This window comes from Carica papaya, chromosome 6 (genome assembly GCF_054855325.1).
Source record: "Carica papaya isolate Zhongbai chromosome 6, ASM5485532v1, whole genome shotgun sequence".
Taxonomy (NCBI): Eukaryota; Viridiplantae; Streptophyta; class Magnoliopsida; order Brassicales; family Caricaceae; genus Carica; species Carica papaya.
In genome coordinates, this window is record NC_142314.1 from 30,400,137 (window position 1) to 30,414,992 (window position 14,856).

General features: G+C 36.7%; 1 protein-coding gene and 4 non-coding genes across 5 annotated transcripts; all 5 read left to right on the forward strand.

Moving 5' to 3' along the window:
• Positions 1–9,489: 9,489 nt before the first annotated feature.
• On the forward strand, positions 9,490–13,741 carry LOC110825807 (Ribosomal protein L22p/L17e family protein). The gene is made up of 7 exons (XM_022056307.2): positions 9,490–9,628; positions 9,720–9,756; positions 9,855–9,895; positions 11,709–11,939; positions 13,044–13,146; positions 13,233–13,300; positions 13,400–13,741. Exons 1-7 carry the CDS (start codon positions 9,626–9,628, stop codon positions 13,448–13,450), a joined length of 534 nt encoding a protein of 177 aa, XP_021911999.1. The 5' UTR covers positions 9,490–9,625; the 3' UTR covers positions 13,451–13,741.
• LOC148253518 (small nucleolar RNA snoR74) lies at positions 10,028–10,160 on the forward strand. Its single transcript, XR_015812945.1, has one exon. It is a non-coding gene; the product is annotated as a small nucleolar RNA snoR74 (small nucleolar RNA).
• LOC148253519 (small nucleolar RNA snoR74) lies at positions 10,595–10,723 on the forward strand. Its single transcript, XR_015812935.1, has one exon. It is a non-coding gene; the product is annotated as a small nucleolar RNA snoR74 (small nucleolar RNA).
• LOC148253520 (small nucleolar RNA snoR74) lies at positions 10,993–11,120 on the forward strand. Its single transcript, XR_015812952.1, has one exon. It is a non-coding gene; the product is annotated as a small nucleolar RNA snoR74 (small nucleolar RNA).
• Positions 11,377–11,500, forward strand: LOC148253521 (small nucleolar RNA snoR74). The gene has a single exon (XR_015812956.1). It is a non-coding gene; the product is annotated as a small nucleolar RNA snoR74 (small nucleolar RNA).
• Positions 13,742–14,856: the final 1,115 nt, after the last annotated feature.

Consider the following 14,856-nt stretch of genomic DNA (forward strand, 5'->3'; position numbering starts at 1 on the left):
GATTGTGCATGCTTTAAGAATTAATTTTTTCCAACAATTGGTATCAGAACTCGGGTTTCAGTTGAGTTAGAGAGAGAAAACAGATCAATCAGGGAAGAAAAAAAATTAAATTTGGTTTTTTTTGGTTACTTGAAGAAGGCGAATCGCACAGAGAAACTAAAATGACGAACGACACGACTTGAATAGACGGAACGGTCCATGCTCAGATTCGTTCGACTAAATCGATGAGGGAGAAAGTTGGGTTATATGAGTGGTGACCAACGAAATCAGACTTAGAATGGAGAAGTTTGGACACGCGACGACTCACACGAAGAAAATCGACTTGCTTGAAGAGGAGGGCCAGAGAAGAGAAACTGAAGGCGGATCCGTGACGTCCGACCCTGTCTGTGCGCAAACCAGAGCCAAAAGAGAAACTGAAGCCGGATCCATTGAATCGCACGTTTCTGTGTATGTTTTTGGTGTTTTTTGGCAATAGCAAGAGGTGGCCGGTGGCCACTCATGTGACATCGCGTGGCAGCGAGTGGAGGTGCATGATGGCGCGTGCTATATTCCGGTGGTTACGTTTAGTGATTTTCTGTGTAGTGGTGACTCCTTGTGAGTGTTTTTTGCTTTCTGACAGTGTTTTTTTTTTCTATTTAGTTTTTTAATGCACAGTGTAGGGATTTAAGATGATATCCACAAAATATAAGATAGAGAAGTTTAATGGTAGTACAAGTTTCAATATGTGGAAGGTTAGAATGAGATTGTTCCTGGTGCTATAAGGTTTATAAGGGAGGGGGGGTAATTGAAGAAATATATCCTGAGGGTATGAGAAAGTCAGAAAAGTCAAGTATGTAAGATAGAACCTTATGTGCGATTTTTATGAGTGTCAATGACAATGTTCTGCAAGAAATTACTGAAAAATTTTTAGCTTTAGCAACGTGGAAGAAACTGGAAGAGTTGTGCTTTGTAAAATCGTTGATGAACTGTCTTTATTTGAAGAAAATGTTGTGTAATTTTAGAATGAATGAATGTACATCCATTAAACAGCACCTTGATGAGTTTAATTCTTTAATTATGGACTTGAATAACGTAGATATTAGGATTAAAAATGAGAATCAAGAATCGATTGTTTTGTGTTCATTACCATCTTCTTTATGAGACTTTTGTTGATACTCTACTGTATGGAAAAACTAGTATTTCATTAGATGATGTTAGTAACGCACTAATATTGGAAGAGTTACAAAAGGGAAAGATTTGGGGGGGAGGGGGGGAGGGAGGCGAACAATTGAAGAAAGATATCCTGACGGTATGAGAGAATCAAAAAAGTCAAGTATATAGGATAGAGCTTTATGTGCAATTTTTATGAGTATCAATGTTCTGCGAGAGATTGTTGAAGAAATTTCAGCTTCAACTGCATGGAAGAAATTGAAAGATTTGTGGTATGTAAAATCGGGCCTTTATCTGAAGAAAAGGTTGTATAATTTCAGAATGAGTGAAAGTACGTCCATTAAACAACACCTTGATGAGTTTAATTTTTTAATTATAGATCTGAATAACATTGATATTAAGATTGAAAATGAGGATCAGGAATTGATTGTTCTGTGTTTATTACTATCTTTTTATGAGACTTTTATTAATATACTACTGTATGGAAAAACTAATATTTCATTAGATGATGTTAATAATGCACTAAAATTGAAAAAATTACAAAAGAACTTTACTGAATATAGAAAAGAAGGGGAAGATTTAATAAGTAGGGGAATGACACAGAGAATGAGCAAATCAAAAGCTATAGATAAAAAGGAAAACTGTTTTGAGTGCGGGGAGAATGGTCACTTTAGGAGAGATTATCCTATGCTGAAAAGAGGAAAGGAGCAGGAGAGTTCTGCTAATGTAGTTGATAGAGATAATTCTGATGATAGTGATAACAACAGTGTTGGAGTAGTTTTATTTGTGAATTTGTATCATATAAAAAACTCATGGATTCTTGATTTTGGTGCTATATTCCACGTGTTTACATAGACACTGGTTTGTTACTTACAAGCAAATGAGTGGTATCGTATATATGGGAGATGACAGTTCGTAATCTATAGCTGGGATTGGTAATATTAGATTAAAAATGTTTGATGGTATCATCAGAACTATTGAATGTTGACATGTTCATCAGATGAAGAGAAATATGGTTTCTCTTTCTACATTGGCGACTCAGGATTATAAATATCATGCAGAGAATAGTACTTTTAAAGTGTGTAAAGGCTCCGAGGTACTCATGAAGAGTAGTTTAGAATCTACACTGTATGTTTTTCAGGGAAATGTAGTTTCAGAGGAAGCTACTATAGCATCAGGAAGCAGTAATCAGAATCAGTTGTAACATCTACATTTGGGTCATATGAGTGATAAGGGATTATCTGTCTTTAGCAGACAAAGTTTGTTGAATGAGTATAAAGAAGGAGCTTTGGGTTTATGTGGACACTGTGTGTTTGGCAAACATACTAGAGTGAAGTTCAACAAAAAGGCAGTGCAAAATATCAGAGGTAAGTTGGATTATATTCATTCTGACTTATGGAATCCATACAGAGTTTTATCTAAAAGTGGTGTTAGGTACTTTATGACATTGATTGATGATTACTCTAAGAAGGTATGAGTATTTTTTTTTGAAATCCAAAGAAGAAGTATTTTCAACATTTGTTAGATAGAAGACCATGATTGAGAAGCAAATAGAGAAAGATCAAGTTTCTTAGGACTGACAAAGAATTGAAATTTTGCAATCATGAGTTTGATGATTTTTGTAATACCTAAGGTATAGTGAGACACCACACTTGTGTTAGGATACCACAACAGAATGGTATTGTAGAACACATGAATAGAATGCTTTGTGATAGAGCACGAAACATGTCTCATTAAGATGTGAGACAAATTTTGGGCTGAAACTGTAACAACCAAAAAAAAAAAAGTAACTTTTATTTTATTTTTATTTTTTATTGGAATTTTATGTAACACCCCAAGTGTATTATTATTATTATTATTATTTTCAATTTATTTTATTTTGTAATTATTGGAATTTTATTTGATTTTTTATTTAATTTAATTTAATTTGATTTAATTTAATGAAAATAAAAATAATAATAATGATAAAATTGGGTAAAAATATTATTTGGATTTAATTGAAATTGATTTTGGGAAAAATGGGTGAAAATTTAGATTCTGGGGGTGTTTTTGAAAAGAAAATCAGAAACCGGAGGTCAAAACACAATTTAGAAAAGTTACACCACGTCAGCAGCCACGTCAGCGGCCCAGTCAGCAGCCCCGGCCAACTAGGACATGCCGCGTGGCAAGAAAACGCTGACCAGGGGACGGGCCATGTGGGCGATCCGCGTGCGCGCGATCGGATGACCTAGATCCGTTCCTGCGCGCACAAACGGTCCAGATTCACGCGCACGGACGGTCTAGATTAAATTAGGCACGGACGGCCCAGATTGCATCGCGATGGACGGTCCAGATTTAATCCCAATTAAATCGCGATCGAACGGTCCAGATTTAATCTTGAAGGACAGTTGAGATTAAAAGGCAAAGGGTATAAATAACCCCACCCACACCTGACCAAAGAAACCCTAGCCGCCAGTGCTCATCGGAGAAGAAGAACCAGACGCCGGAGGAGCCGGCTGCTGCCGCACCGGGGAAGTTTTCGACCGCCGATCGAGGTAAATTTTTTCCTCCCTGCTCGTTTTTCGATGCTAAGTCTGCCTATGGCCAAACCGGAGCCAAACCACCGGCCAAACGGTCGGAAAACCCAACCCAGCGGCGCCGCCGCGCCCCCCCCTCGGTTTTTGCCTCCGACGAGGCCTTTCCCGGCCTCCGTTTGATGCAAATTTTATACCACTGTGATCACCGTTCTTTTCTCTACAGGTTGATCGGAGCCAAACATCAAAACGCGACTCACGTCGGAGGAGCCGCCGCACCCGAGGGCATCGCCGCCGGTAAGTTTCGATTTTTCGTGATTTTTCAGCCCACCGAGGGTCCTAGGGTTGTTCTATCGCAGGGACCGATGCAAGCGTGGCCGAATTTGGCCGAAAACTGTCGAAAACGGCCAAACCGAGGCGAATCGCCGTCGCTTGCGGCGTCGTCGTCGCCGGAGCACGGTGGAGTCGCCGTGCCGGAATTGCGATATTGGCTGAAAGGGGCCCTAGGTCTGATTTGGGATTTTTTTGGATACGTGCAGGTACCGGTAGTGCGTTTCAGTTTTCTGGAAAAAAATTCAGGAAAATTAGGGACAGCCTGTAGGCGCACTGTAGAGCTGTATTCAGACCCCGAAATAGGTAAGGACCCCTCATCCTATTTCCTATCACGGTATTAAAGCTAAATAAATAATTAAACTGTACTGTGTGACTTTATAAATGTATAATTGATTAATGTTGCCAATGGAGCCCGAGTCTGATACAGTGTTGGTCTATTATTGTCTGATTTAATTTTCAGCATTAAATGCAGTATGATGTTTGATGTAATTATATTATGGTCTCGTATGCATGAATAATGATTTCTTTTATTTTGGTTGGTATTATGCTTAATCCGATACTGTGTTATTTTGTTTGGTGTCGATGATTGGTTTACATGTTTGTGTATGATTGGATGATTGAGACCTAGAAAAAGGGCAAAAAGGTTATGTGAATTGATAAGTGAAAAATGTGGACAACCTGACTAGATATCCTGGGAGATGGTGGACGGACCGGGTCCGTAGGGAACTCTACCGGGAATGGGGTCTCTCATACCGGACGGGGTATGGAGACCTTATGTGTTTTGGCGCCCATACCGGACGGGGTATGGGGACGGCCCGTTTCACCCTCATACTGGACGGGGTATTGAGGTTCATGGTTTTGGCGCCCATACCGGACGGGGTATGAGGACGATTCTGGAATCAGGTTATAAATGTTAAGGGTTCACGGGTAGCAGGACCCCTATGGATCCCTATGGATACTAGTAGGCTGGTAAATGAGGAAAATGTGTTGTTTAATGATTGAAATGCAAAGGCGTGGTAAGTATTATGTTATACAGTTCATATGATTTCATGATGATGATAATGTTATTGCTTTCATATGTTGTTTTATGGATCTTACTGAGGTAAGTGGACAGTAAATGTTTTTATGTTAATAAACGAGTTTATTATAAATTATGCTCCATTGGTCTTTTTTGTGTTTTCTACCCACCTTTACCTCCGTGGCGGTGAGATAGTGTGATGTCTTTACTGGGCTGGTATAGCTCATTCCTTATTTAACCATTTCAGATCAGGAAGACATTGTTTCCGAGCCCGTTCCGCAGGAAGACGACGAAGGGGACGCCTAAAGACTCCGTAGTTATATTTATAGTTCTTATTTTCGAGTATCTCTTTTAGTTAGTTTGTTCTTTTATATTTTGAGCACGTTTTTGGTTTTTGTGTAAGGGATGTTAATCAAAATTTTTATTACGCTTCTGCATTTGACATTTTTAATACACATATTTCATTCTAAATTTCCGGGGCCGTTACATTTTATTTGATTTTATTTTATTTATTAATTAATTTATAAGGTTGTAATTTAATTTAATTTTATTTAATTTAGATAAAAATAAAAATAATAATAATAACGGGTAAAATTATTTTTGGAAATTATTTGAAAATGATTTTGGGAAAAAGAGGTGAAAATTTAGATTCTAGGGGTATTTTTGAAAAGAAAATCGAAAATCGGGGGTCAAAACGTCATTTAAAAAAGTTATACCACGTCAGCAGCCCCGACTAACCAAGACACACCGCGTGGCAAGGACGCTGATGTGGGAGGCCACGCGGGAAGGAGCCACGTGGGTGATCCGCGTGCACGCGATCGAACGGTCTAGATCTCACACGTGCGGACGTCCCAGATCTCACGCGTTCGGACGACCCAGATCCCAACGCGTGCGGACGACCCAGATTTATTTTCATTTTAATCGCGATCGGACGACACAGATTAAATCGTGATGGACGGTTGAGATTAAAAGGAGAAGGTTATAAATAACCTCATCCACACCCAACCCCAAACCCTAGCCGCCAGTACCTTCGCCGGAGAAGAAGACCCAGTCACCGGAGGGGCCGCCGCCACTCGCCGCCGCACCGGAGGATTTTTCGACTGCCAAACGAGGTAAATTTTCTCTCATTAGCTCGTTTTTCGATGTTGAATCCGCCTATGGCCAAATCGGAGCCAAACCACTGGCCAATCGGCTGGAAAACACCGTCGAAGTCCAGTGGCATCGCCACAACTTTCCTCGATTTTTGCCTCCGATGAGGCCCTTTCCGATTGCCGTTCGATGTAATTTTTACACCACTGTGATCACCGTCCTTTTCTATACAGGTTGATCGGAGTAAAACATCAAATCGCGACTCGCGCCGGAGAAGCCGCCGGTAAGTCTCAATTTTTTGGGATTTTTTGGCCCACCGAGGGCCCTAGGGTTGTTTTATCGCAGGAACCAATGCAAGTTTTGCCGAATTAGGCCGAAAACAGCCAACCCGAGGCGGATCACCGCTGTGGGCAGCAGTGCTATCGCTGGAGCACGGCGGAGCCGCCGTGCCAGAATTCTGAAATTGGTCGAGTAGGCCCTGGGTCTGATTTTGAGTTTTTTCGGGATACGTGTAGGTACCGGAAGTGTATTTCAGTTCCGAGAGAAAAATTTAGTGAATGTAGGGACTGCCCGTAGGCGCAGTGTAAAGCCAATTTTAGACTCCGAAACAGGTAAGGATTTCTCACTCCATTTTCTATCACGGTATTAAAGCTCAATAAATGATAAAATGGTATTTTATGAATTATGTATAATTAATTAAGGTTGCTAATGGAGCCCAAATCTGATGTATTTTTCGGTCAGTTGTTGTTTGATCTATTTTACAGTTTTAAATGCAATATGGTTTATTTTATGGTTTTGTATGCATGAATCACGGTTTCGTTTATTATGGTTTGAATTATGGTGAACCCGTTGTTGTCTTGTTTGGTGTTTATTACTGGTTTACGTGTTTATGTTTGATTGGATAATTAAGACCAAGAAAAATAGAAAAAAAGTATGTGAATTGATAAATGGATGATGTCGACAGCCTAATTAGATATCCTGGGAGATGTTGGACGGACCGGATCCGTAGGGAACCCTACCGAGAACGTGGTCTCTCATATCGGACGGGGTATGGAGACCTTATGTGTTTTGGCACCCATACTGGATGGGGTATGGGGACGGCCCGTTTCACCCTCATACCGGACGTGGTATTGAGGTTTATGGTTTTTGGCGCCCATACCGGACGGGGTATGGGGACGGCCCTAAATCAAGTTATCAATATGAATGGTTCACGTGTAGCGGGGAACCCTATGGATCCCTATAGATACTAGTAGATTGATAAAAGAGAAAAATCTGTTGTCTGATGATTAAAATGCAAAGGTATGATATATGTTATGTTATAAAGTGTGTATGATTTCATGATATTATAATGTTATTATTTTCTTATGTTGTTTTCATGAAGCTCACTGAGGTAAGTGGACAGTAAAAGATTTTATTATTGATAAATAAATTTATCATGAATTATGCTCCATCGGTCGTTTTCATTTTCTACCAACCTTTACTTCTGTGACAGTGAGATAGTGTGATGTCTTTACTGGGCTAATATAGCTCATTCCTTATTTAACCATTTCAGATAAGGAGGATTTGGTTCCCGAGCCCGTCCCGCAGGAAGACAGCGAGTAGACGTCTAAGGATTTTATAGTTTTATTTATAGCATTTATTACTAGTATTTACCTTAGTTAGTTTATTCTTTCATACGTTGAATACGTTTTTGATTATTGCGTAAGGGATGTTAATCCGAATTTTTATTTCGCTTTCGCACTTAGAACTTTTTAATACATACATTTCATTTTTATTTCTGGGGCCGTTACAGAAACTGTGAATACTACTAGTTTCTTGGTTAATAGATCTCCATTCACAACTATTGAAAGTAATACTCATTTTGAGATATAATCTGGGTCACGTGTTGATTACTCTCAGTTGAGAGTGTTTGGTTGTCATGTTTATGCTCATGCTAGAGATGGTAAGATTGAGTCGAGGGCAAAGAAGTGGATATTTTTAGGGTATGCATATGGAGTGAAATGTTATAGGTTGTGGTGTAATGATCCCAAGTCTTCAGGGTTGATTATCAACAGAGATATGATATTTAATAAGTCTGCTTCATTAGACAGTCAGAAGGGGATAGTATAATCAGATCACAGTGTCAGAAAACAAGCAAAATTTGAAGTTCAGTCAAATGGTCCAGAGAATGAAGTACATGATCTTAATCAAGAAGGTGATAGTGTACCTGATCAACAACAACCATATAATATTGCAACAGACAGGGAGCGAAGACAGATTAGACAACCACAGAGGTATGAGAATTTGGTTGTATATAACTTGTCAGCTGCGGGATCAATTGATTTGCAGGAACCAGGAGTTCAGATCCTGGTCAAATGATTGGTGTTGTATGTGAAGAACTTGATGACATATGTCTTTTTGTTCAGGGATCAGATAGCAAGTTTAGGTGCGGCCTAAACTTGGCTGAAGTATGTGATACTCAATAGTGCCCCAGTGGAGGCATATTGGCGAGACGGTGCGACAAAATGGTTAGCTGCTTTGATGATAGAGAAAATTCAAATCAAGGAAAAAATTTGTTGATGTGTCTTAAATTTTAGCGATATTTATCTATATTTTGAGAATAATTTATTTGAATTTTCTTTGTATTTATCATGAGAAATATTTGATGTATATACTATATAATTGTTATTTGTGACGAACTCAGCTAATTTCTCTATAAATAAGTTTGCTAATCTATCGGTAATATACTATTAGATTACATAGTAGAATTTTTTTTTGCAAGTTTTACCCGTGAATGCAGGTATACTATCAAATCACGTAAAATACTTGTATTTTTTTCTTTATACTTTTACTTTATTATGATTATGTATGCTTTAGAGAATAATTTTTTCTAACATAAATCTATTATAAATTATTAAATTTCTACTTATGTATCCTTTTTAATTGTTTTATTACAAATTTTATTTTATGACATATTGACCAGTTATATAGAATTTACAAATAAGAGAAAATTAAACTAAATAAAATAATTTCAAATTACCAGAATGAAGTATGTTGCATTTTGACCACAATGGTTTTTTAGTAATTTTGTTTTTAAATTTAAAAAATTCAAAAATAATTTTTATCTATATTTTCTTATCATTTAATTTATGTTTTACAATTTGCATGGTTTATATATAAAATAAATTAATCACTGTTATTAAATTTTATAAAACTAATTATATGAAGCAAATTTTAAACCTTACAAAAAATTACCGTCAATTTTTTATTTGCAATTATAAAACAATCATGGGGTTTACATAAATTAAAAACGAAATATTTTTAAAATGTAATACATTTATTTAATTATTTTTAAATCAGGGTTTATTTATTTAAATAAAGGTCGAGTTTACGGTTCTAGCATAGGCCCAACTCCACACAAGAACGGATTAGGGTTTCTTCTTATCAACCCTTTATAAAACCTATCCCTGCCGTCCCTCTCCTTGCTTCTTCTGCTAACCAGACCTCAGTTTGAGGCAGAAGTATAGCAGTAACAGCAGCCGCCATGGTACCTCATTTCCCTTCTTGGTACTATTTTTTGATTTTTTTTTTTTTATAAATATTTTCTCTTTTAATGTGATTCTATTTGCTTGGTTTAGGTGAAGTATTCAAGGGAGCCTGACAATCCGACAAAGTGTATGCTCTATTTTCTACTTCTCTTTTTCATGTTTTTATGAAGGTATTTCTTGTTATGCACTCTGTTGTTGTTATTAAGATCTTTGTTAATATTGCAGCCTGCAAAGCGAGGGGCTCCGATCTCAGGGTTCATTTTAAGGTATTCATATATTTCTCGATTCTTTTCTTATTTGCGAATATCTGGGCAGTATTTTCCCCGTATTTTCAAATGAAACTTGAGTTTTCTTTCCAATGTTGAGCTGTTGGGATGGGATTTTTTAGGAACCTGATGAAAAAAGCAGGGGCCTGTTGCCTCTTTATGAGCAGGTCTCTCGTAAACGTCAGGGAGATCGAGTTGGCATCGTTATTGGGTGAACCTCTGTTTGTTTTCTGTGGCTGATGGTTCAGTAAATGATGGCATACCCGCAGTAACATTCTGTTTCAAATTGACTGCTGTTCTCTATATAAAAGAGTAACACATCAGTTGAAGTACTACCTTGAAGTATATGTTCTCATTTTTGACGAGATTTCTAGTAGATCTTTTGTTGGTTATGTTGATAAATAATATGATCGGCAAGTTAGAACGGCTGACCATTCTCATGTGATGGATAACAAAGATGACCTAGTAGTGATTAGGATTTGCTTGAATTTATTATGAACTAGAGTGGATTTGCGTATGTTGTAGGGGAGATAATGGTATTTTTCTGCCTCTTGAAGCTATTGATTCAGTTGCATAAATGTTCTTTGAAGTGTGTTTTGGGGCAAAGAAGGTGGTTATTAGTTTAAGCAATTTGGCTCTTTTGCTGTTGATTCAGCGATTCGGTGATTCAGTGGATATTTGTACTTCAAACACCTGAAGAAAAAAGCAGGGATTTGTTGCCTCTTGTGAACAGGGCTCTCGTTAACTTCAGGGAAATCATTTGCATTGTTATTGGGTGAACCTCTGTAGTTTTAAGTTGCTGAAGGTTCAGTAAATAATGCTACATATACTCTTCTGCTAAATCCTTTCCTATGAAGCAACATGGTGCAACCATCTACCATTGTTGATTTTGGATATAGTTTTTCTTTTATTCTCTGTTCCTAACTAACTAGATTTATTGTGCTGCTTCCATTTTTATTGTGATCGATTGAACTGAAAGTTCTGCTTATATATGTTGCCTGTACTGTGGCTTGTGGAATGTGGATTCTAAATGCAAGTTTCGGAAATTTGGGGCCTCTGTCAGTATTTTTAAAGTTTTTCTACTACAAACCTGAAGAGAAAAAGCAGGGCTTTGTTGCCTCTTGTGGATAGGGCTCTCGTAAACTTCAGGAAAATTACTTGCAATGTTATTGGGTGAACCTCTGTCGTTTCAGTAACTTAAGGTTCAGTAAATACTGCTACATCTGTACTTCCATAGGAAGCAGTGTGGTGACATAATCTTTCCTCATGGATTTAGGTCTAGTTTTTCTGTCTCTGTTTCTAAATAATCGGATCTGTGATGCGGCTTCCATTTTTTATTATGATCATTTAACTGTAATTTGTGTGTATATATGTTGCTTGTATTGTGGATTGTAGAATTTGGTTTCTGATCAGTTCAGCTATTTGGACTTCTGTTGGTTAATTTGGTAATGCAATGAGTTCTTTTCACTCCAAAGCTGAAGAAAAAATCAGGGCTTTGTTGCTTCTTTTGGACAGGGCTCTTTTAAACTTTAGGGAAATGCTTGCACTGTTAATGAGTCAATTCTGTTGTTTTTTGTGACCAAAGGTTCAGTAAATAGTTCAGTCTAAAGCTTTTTCTAGGAAGCGCGTGGTGGAATGATTTAATTTTCTTGTTCTTGTTTAGCTTTCTGTAGTTTCTGTTTTTAACACATTTTTTATTCTGTTAGATGGACTCCTGTGAGTTCTGTTAAGAACTGAAATTACTTCCTTTGTCATGGACCTGTCCTTTCTGTAGCGATTAACATATCATGCCCTCTCTTAACTGTCTTCACAGAACACAAGGGAGACTGCATTCGCAATCAGAAAGCTTCCTTTGGCCAAGGCGAAAAGGTACTTGGAGGATGTTCTTGCTCACAAGCAGGCTATACCTTTCCGACGATTCTGTGGTGGTGTTGGACGCACTGCTCAAGCAAAGAACAGGCATTCTAATGGTCAAGGTCGCTGGCCAGTGAAATCAGCCAAGTTCATTCTTGATTTGCTGAAGAATGCGGAGAGCAATGCTGAAGTATGTTCTTTTTTCCCTTTCTTTCTTGTTATATTCTTAATTGAGTATAAGTATTAATGGGCTCAAATACATTTTTGGTCTCTGTTTTTTGTTTTGTTCAATTTGGTTATTGTATTGATTTTGTCTTTTAATTAGTCCCTATATTTTTTAAAATATTCAAATTAGTCCCTCTCTGTTATTGGTCTCTACCTCTGTCAACAACTAAACCATGTGTCACCTGGCAATTTTTATCGAACACTTTTCCGTGCTAGACATCATGCATTGTTTGACGGGAGATCTGATATATGAAGTTATTAAATTTGAATCAGTCTAAACTGGTCCAAATAAAGAAAAAAACCAAACAGTTCTCTCTTCAAATATCTAAATCCCCAATCTCTCTTCTGTATATCTGCCTTTACATAACCAAAATATGTAAACTGCACTGCAACAACAATAACTGACAACACGATTCCTTTTAAGGTCAGTCCTTTAATGGCAGCCAGAAACAAATCCTCCATTTTTTATCGGACCAATATTGATCGTCAGTGCCAGATTTCCACATCCTCATGTAGCTCAATCTCCACAGAAAACCTCACCCAGATCCAGAAGAACCCCATAAATCTTTTCCTTCTTCCACTGTCGACACTAATGAAAGGAGTAGCTGGAGCAGCTACAAGAAGGATAAAAAAATGAAGTCTGAGCGACAAGAAAGATAAGCCTGGAGGAGAGATGTGTTGTTCAAGCTGGTTGCTAGAGTATTGACAGAGAGTATGGGGAAGAAGAATAATTTTAATTTTGTCCGTCCAAATTTAATGACTTTAACATGTCAGAGGCCATGTCAGACAACACATGAAATCGTCAGTGGAAAAATGTTCAATAAAAAACTGCCATGTGGCAAGTTTGATGACACATGGCAGAGTTGAATAATGATGTTAGAGACCAACAAAAGAAGAGGGACTAATTTAAGTATTTTTTAGAAGTACAGAGATCAATTTAACTTAAAAAGTCAAAGTAGAGACCAAATAGAACAAAAATAAATAAATGCTGGGATCAGAAATGTACTTAAGCCTTAATATTTATGTAAGCAAAATTGTATGCTTAACAATGCTAAATAAAAATTTTCAGGTGAAAGGTTTGGATGTAGATGCACTCTTTATATCACACATCCAGGTAAATCAGGCACAGAAACAAAGGCGCCGTACTTACCGTGCTCACGGAAGAATAAACCGTATGTTGTGAAAGCCTGTTATTTTGTGATTCAGTAAATCAAAATCGGTTATTATTGTTGATGGTAAATGGTCATTCTTTGTGCAGCCTATATGTCTTCTCCATGTCACATTGAGTTGATTTTGTCCGAGAAAGAAGAGCCTGTGAAGAAGGAGGTAATTTGATTGAATGAAAGTGTGTTAAAAATTTTACAGTACGAAGGTATATATATATATATGTTTGTCATCTCTTATTTTCTGACTCTGATTTTGCAGCCCGAGACCCAGTTGGCAACTAGCAAATCCAAGAAATCTCAAGCTCTGTGAAGTGGTGCCTCTTCATAAGTCATCCTTAATTTTAAGTTGGGTCAAGGGCCTCCTTTTTTTGTGTTTTGTTGATTAAAGGGAGGAATGTTGCTACTATTTGATGATATAGTTGGTTGAGCTATTTATTTAGATGTAATGGATGGTTTTTTCTTTTTCATTCAAAACCATGTTTGGGTAAAATTCCTTTTGAGATTTTGATTGGAAACCTATTCTTGTTTAGGAGTTGATTAAGTTGCTTAGAACCGATGAATATGTAATACTAGATATTAATATCATTATTATATTTAGTTATCCTGGAAACAAAATGAATTATTTTATGAACTTCGTTTGAATTTTTTTCAAGTATTTATTGTTCAACACATTGCAGGTTGTCTGAAGATTATAATCAATTGAAGGAATTAGTTCTTGGAATCATCAATCCTTTTTGCCTTCATTCTCACACAATACCCTTTTATGGTAGTTGTCAATTCTGGAGTTGAGGTGTAAATATTGTTGCCTTATGACCTCCCAATTCTTTTTTATTCAGTAAAATACTTAAAAGTTTTGGTTTTTGGTCAGTAGATGCGAAGAATAGTAGAGTTAAAAGAAAAGGACTATTTTAAGATTTCAGTTGTACAGGAAGGTTTTTTACTTTTTATTTTTAAAATCTATTTGTATTTTGTTTATAAATTATACAAGTTAATTAAAGATGATAATACTAATAAGAATAATTATAAATTTGAAGATTGAGATAAGTGAGTTGAATAAAAGTGGCGAATAGAGAATAAAAAAAAATTGCGAGTTGTAGAAAGAAGAGGATTGGAATTTTGATTTTCTCTAAATGCCTTTATCCTCTGTTTGGATCATAGTGAATGATAGAATTTTAATGCATTGTACTTGAAAAAATTGTGTTTGTTTCAACTTTCAATTGTAACAAATGATATTTGACTGATAAATTTATGATGAATTTTTAAACTATTGAATTGATGTTATGTGATCGGTATGCCTTTTTTTTCCCCTTATACTCCCATCTAATATAATTAATTTCATTTTTATCTTTACAATTAAAAACCTTATTTTCTCTTATTCCTCAATCAAGACGCACGCATGGAGGACAAACAGCTCCAATCTTCTTCTCTGATCGATATTTGCTTGTTTTTCTTCTTTGATTGCTTCCAAAGGTTGAGTTCTTGATTCTACTTCTGATTTGCATTCTTCACATTCTCAATCGGTAAGTATTTTTGTATTTTTTTCTTTGATTTTTCCAGCATCAATTTTTTTCGTTTTTTTTTATTTGCATGTATTTTTTTTTCATTTTTTCTTTGATTTGCATGTATTTCTTTTGTTCTTCACCTTCTAATCTTCTTTGAACAATGTTCTTCTTGGTTATGGTAAACTTCCTCTGTTTATTTTTTTCTTTTTTCAAA